At 39.0% G+C, this 3,558-nt stretch overlaps 1 protein-coding gene across 1 annotated transcript; it reads left to right on the plus strand.

Moving 5' to 3' along the window:
• Nucleotides 1–1,456: 1,456 nt before the first annotated feature.
• On the plus strand, nt 1,457–2,380 carry LOC139901776 (uncharacterized). The gene has a single exon (XM_071884454.1). The coding sequence runs from the start codon at nt 1,457–1,459 to the stop codon at nt 2,378–2,380; it is 924 nt and encodes a 307-aa protein (XP_071740555.1).
• Nucleotides 2,381–3,558: the final 1,178 nt, after the last annotated feature.

The raw sequence follows: 3,558 nt of genomic DNA on the forward strand, positions 1-3,558 counted from the left end.
ACTGCCTATAAGTGTTGTAGCAAGGTTTAAGTAGATCCATTCTATAAATAAATAAATATCTTGTGTAAAATTGTAGCATATTTAATAGTTTTTCCTAGTAAAATATAAACTATTTCGTATCCCTTAGCTTTGACATCAATGATCATCGGTTCTGTACCTTACAGTTGACGTTTGTGGTGGTTCGTAGTCAATCCAAGTATAACGTAATTCTGGGATGAACAGCGTTACAAGAGTTGGGCACCATACCTTCTACGGTTCATGGCATGTTAATATTTCCCACCGTGGCGGGGGTTGCGACTTTATTTTCGGACCGCGCTCCAGTTTGTGCCGAAGTTAGCCAGTCGGTTTTCCAAACGGAACCCATAAAATAAGAGGGAGGCGTAATAATCAATCACACATTTCCTGAAAAGATCATCAATATTGGTAATACTCTTTTGGAGGAAACTAAAAGTGCTATGTGTAAACTATTATCTAACAACATAGATGTCTTCACTTGGCAAGAGTCAGACATGACGGGTGTACCGAGAGAGATAGCGGAACATAGTTTGAATGCAAATCCAAGCATAACACCGGTAAGGCAGAAAAAGAGAGGCATGGCGCCAGAACGCAGCGCTTTTCTACGTAACGAGGTCGAGAAACTTGTTGATGCTAACATCTTGAGGGAGGTCTGTTACCAAACATGGGTAGTAATGGTGTATCCTAGGAGATACACGCATAAAAACATTATTTTTATACAGAAAACTCCATCAAAGAGCACAAGAGATAACTAAATTTGTTGATCTTCAGAATTTACCGCCCAACGTCCAGCAGGTCGCCCAGTGTCAAGCGTAGCCCTACAGGCAGCTTCTATGCATAAGCCCTTTAACTCAGCGCGTGAACGGCACGCAGCCACGTCAGCACACGCCACCGACATTCCGGATACTTCACGTAACAGAACCATTCAGTGATTGACACGTGTATCCCGTAAATTTTGAACATTCTACGCCTATAAATAGACCCCCAGGGTCACCACATTTCATATCATTCTGATCTGAACTTCAGTCAGAGAGAAGTACACTTTCTCTCTCACACAGTTCTTTCTCACTCTAAAACAACATTAGCCGCTTAGCAGCAGTGCGCTAGACGAATCATTACAGATTGGTCCACAGATTGATTAGGCCACCCCACAGATCTTATATCTGTGTTCCGGGTCTGCAGAGATTATTTCTCAAGGGTACACAACAATCAACAGTATACGCCACACGCTGAGCAGCTAATCTTCTGTACTAGTACCTTACAGCCGCTATACGGAAAATCGTACTAACAGATGGTGCCACTCGTTCTAAAGAACCACTAAACTTTCAAGAGCACCAAAAGGCGTAATTGTCAGATAGCACCCATTGAAGCAAACATGATACATTAATGGCAAGCCGGACAGCGGAGAAAAGCAGAAACGTTAGAAGATTGGAAACAAGAAATGATTGCTTTTCCTTCCATGTTTAACACCAATCCATCTGACGCTCCTGTAGTGATTGAAGCTCGAATAGAAAATTGTGTTGTTGGAGGAATATATACTGATACCGGAGTAGGAGCAGATATCATGTATGAACATTGTTTTATACAACTACCGAACAGACTTAAGGAAAAGCTAAAGGACACATTTTTTCCCTTAGCAAGCTTTGCTAATGATCCATCATGGTCAGAAGGATGCATAATTTTAGAAGTCGTATTGGGAAAAACGACATTTAAAAGAACTGTCCATATTGAATTTTTGGTTGGAAAAGAAAATTCGCTATATAATGTCATTTTAGGACGATCAGCCATGATGGCATTCGGAGCAGTGACGTCAACGGTACATGGAATGATGAAATTCCCCACACCGGCTGGCATCGCCACGCTATACGCTGAACGTAGAAGACCAATAGAATGTGTACAAATAAATAGAACAGCTGTTAACCCAATCATTCATGAAGATGGGTCAATATCACTAAATCCAGAGTTTCCAGATCAGAAAATCATAATTGGAAACACAATAACAAAAGAAACAAAAGAAAAGCTTTACAAAATCTTTGCCACAAATTTGGATGTTTTTGCATGGCAAGATTCTGATATGACTGGAGTACCATGTCATGTAGCTGAACATAAGCTTGGTGTGAATCCTAATATTCCACCAGTGTGTCAAAAGAAAAGAGGCATGGCTCCGGATCGAACAAAATTTCTCAAAGAAGAAGTTAAAAAATTGGTGGATGCTGGAATATTGAGGGAAGTAAAATACCAGACATGGGTAGCAAACCCAGTTATGGTAAGAAAGCCAGATAATTCATGGAGGATGTGTGTAGACTTCATAGATTTAAATAAAGCATGTCCAAAAGACAATTATCCTTTACCAGAAATCGATTAGAAAGTGGAGTCTGTCAGTGGGTATCAATTTAAATCCTTTTTGGATGCATTCAAAGGATATCATCAAATCCCAATGGCAATACGTGATCAAGATAAAACAGCATTCCACATACCAGATGGAATTTTTTGCTATATCATGATGCCTTTCGGATTAAAGAATGCAGGGGCAACTTACCAGCGCGTAATTGATAAAGCATTTAAAGATCAAATAGGTAAAAATGTAGAAGCCTATATTGATGACATTGTTATCAAGAGCCATACAGAAGACAGTATGCTCAGAGATACTCTTAAAACATTTGAATCATTACGAAAGGTCAATATGAAATTGAATCCTAAGAAGTGCACTTTTGGTGTAGAAGAAGGTAAATTCTTAGGTTATATTTTTACAGAGAGAGGAATCAAGGCTAATCCAAAAAAGATTCAAGCAATTGAAAATATGGTATCTCCTAAAACAAAGAAAGAAGTTCAAAGCCTGAATGGAAGATTGACAGCTTTAACAAGGTTTCTATCAAGAGCAGCAGATCGATCTATCCATTTATGAAGGTTTTAAAAAGCTGTTTGAATAAAAAAGATTTTAAGTGGACAGAGGAAGCAGAAAAAGCTTTTCAGGATATTAAGCAACTCTTGAAAGAATTACCTACTTTAACTTCACCAATAGAAGGAGAAACATTAATTTTGTATTTGGCTGCTTCCGCAGAGGCCATCAGTTCGGTCTTGATCGCAGAGCGAAAGGGAATACAAATGCATATATACTTTGTCAGTAAAGTATTGCAACAGAGTGAAGTTAACTATCCATCAATTGAAAAATTGGTGTATGCTTTAACACACACAGCTAGGCTACTCAGACGATATTTTCAGGCACATTCATCCTAATAATGACAGACCAGCCGATAAAACATATTTTGAGAAATCCAGAGTCATCAGGACGACTAGCAAAATGGGCAATTGAATTGGGAGAATATGAAATAAATTTTACACCTCGACATGCAGTCAAAGGTCAAATTTTGGCATATTTTTTATTAGAAACAACAGAAAAGGTCGATCATCCGCCAAACGTTACAGCTAGTAATCATGTTTAGGAGTTGCACGCTGATGGTGCATCAAGTGAGGAAGGTGTTGGTGCAGGGTTAGTACTTACTAGTCCAGAAGGTGAGGAGCATACGTATGCATTGAGGTTTT

The sequence above is a fragment of the Rutidosis leptorrhynchoides genome, chromosome 3 (genome assembly GCF_046630445.1).
Source record: "Rutidosis leptorrhynchoides isolate AG116_Rl617_1_P2 chromosome 3, CSIRO_AGI_Rlap_v1, whole genome shotgun sequence".
NCBI classification, from domain to species: Eukaryota; Viridiplantae; Streptophyta; class Magnoliopsida; order Asterales; family Asteraceae; genus Rutidosis; species Rutidosis leptorrhynchoides.

Coding starts and splice junctions, on each gene's coding strand:
- LOC139901776 (XM_071884454.1), top strand. CDS start 1,457: ATGATTGCTTTTCCTTCCATGTTTAACACCAATCCATCTGACGCTCCT.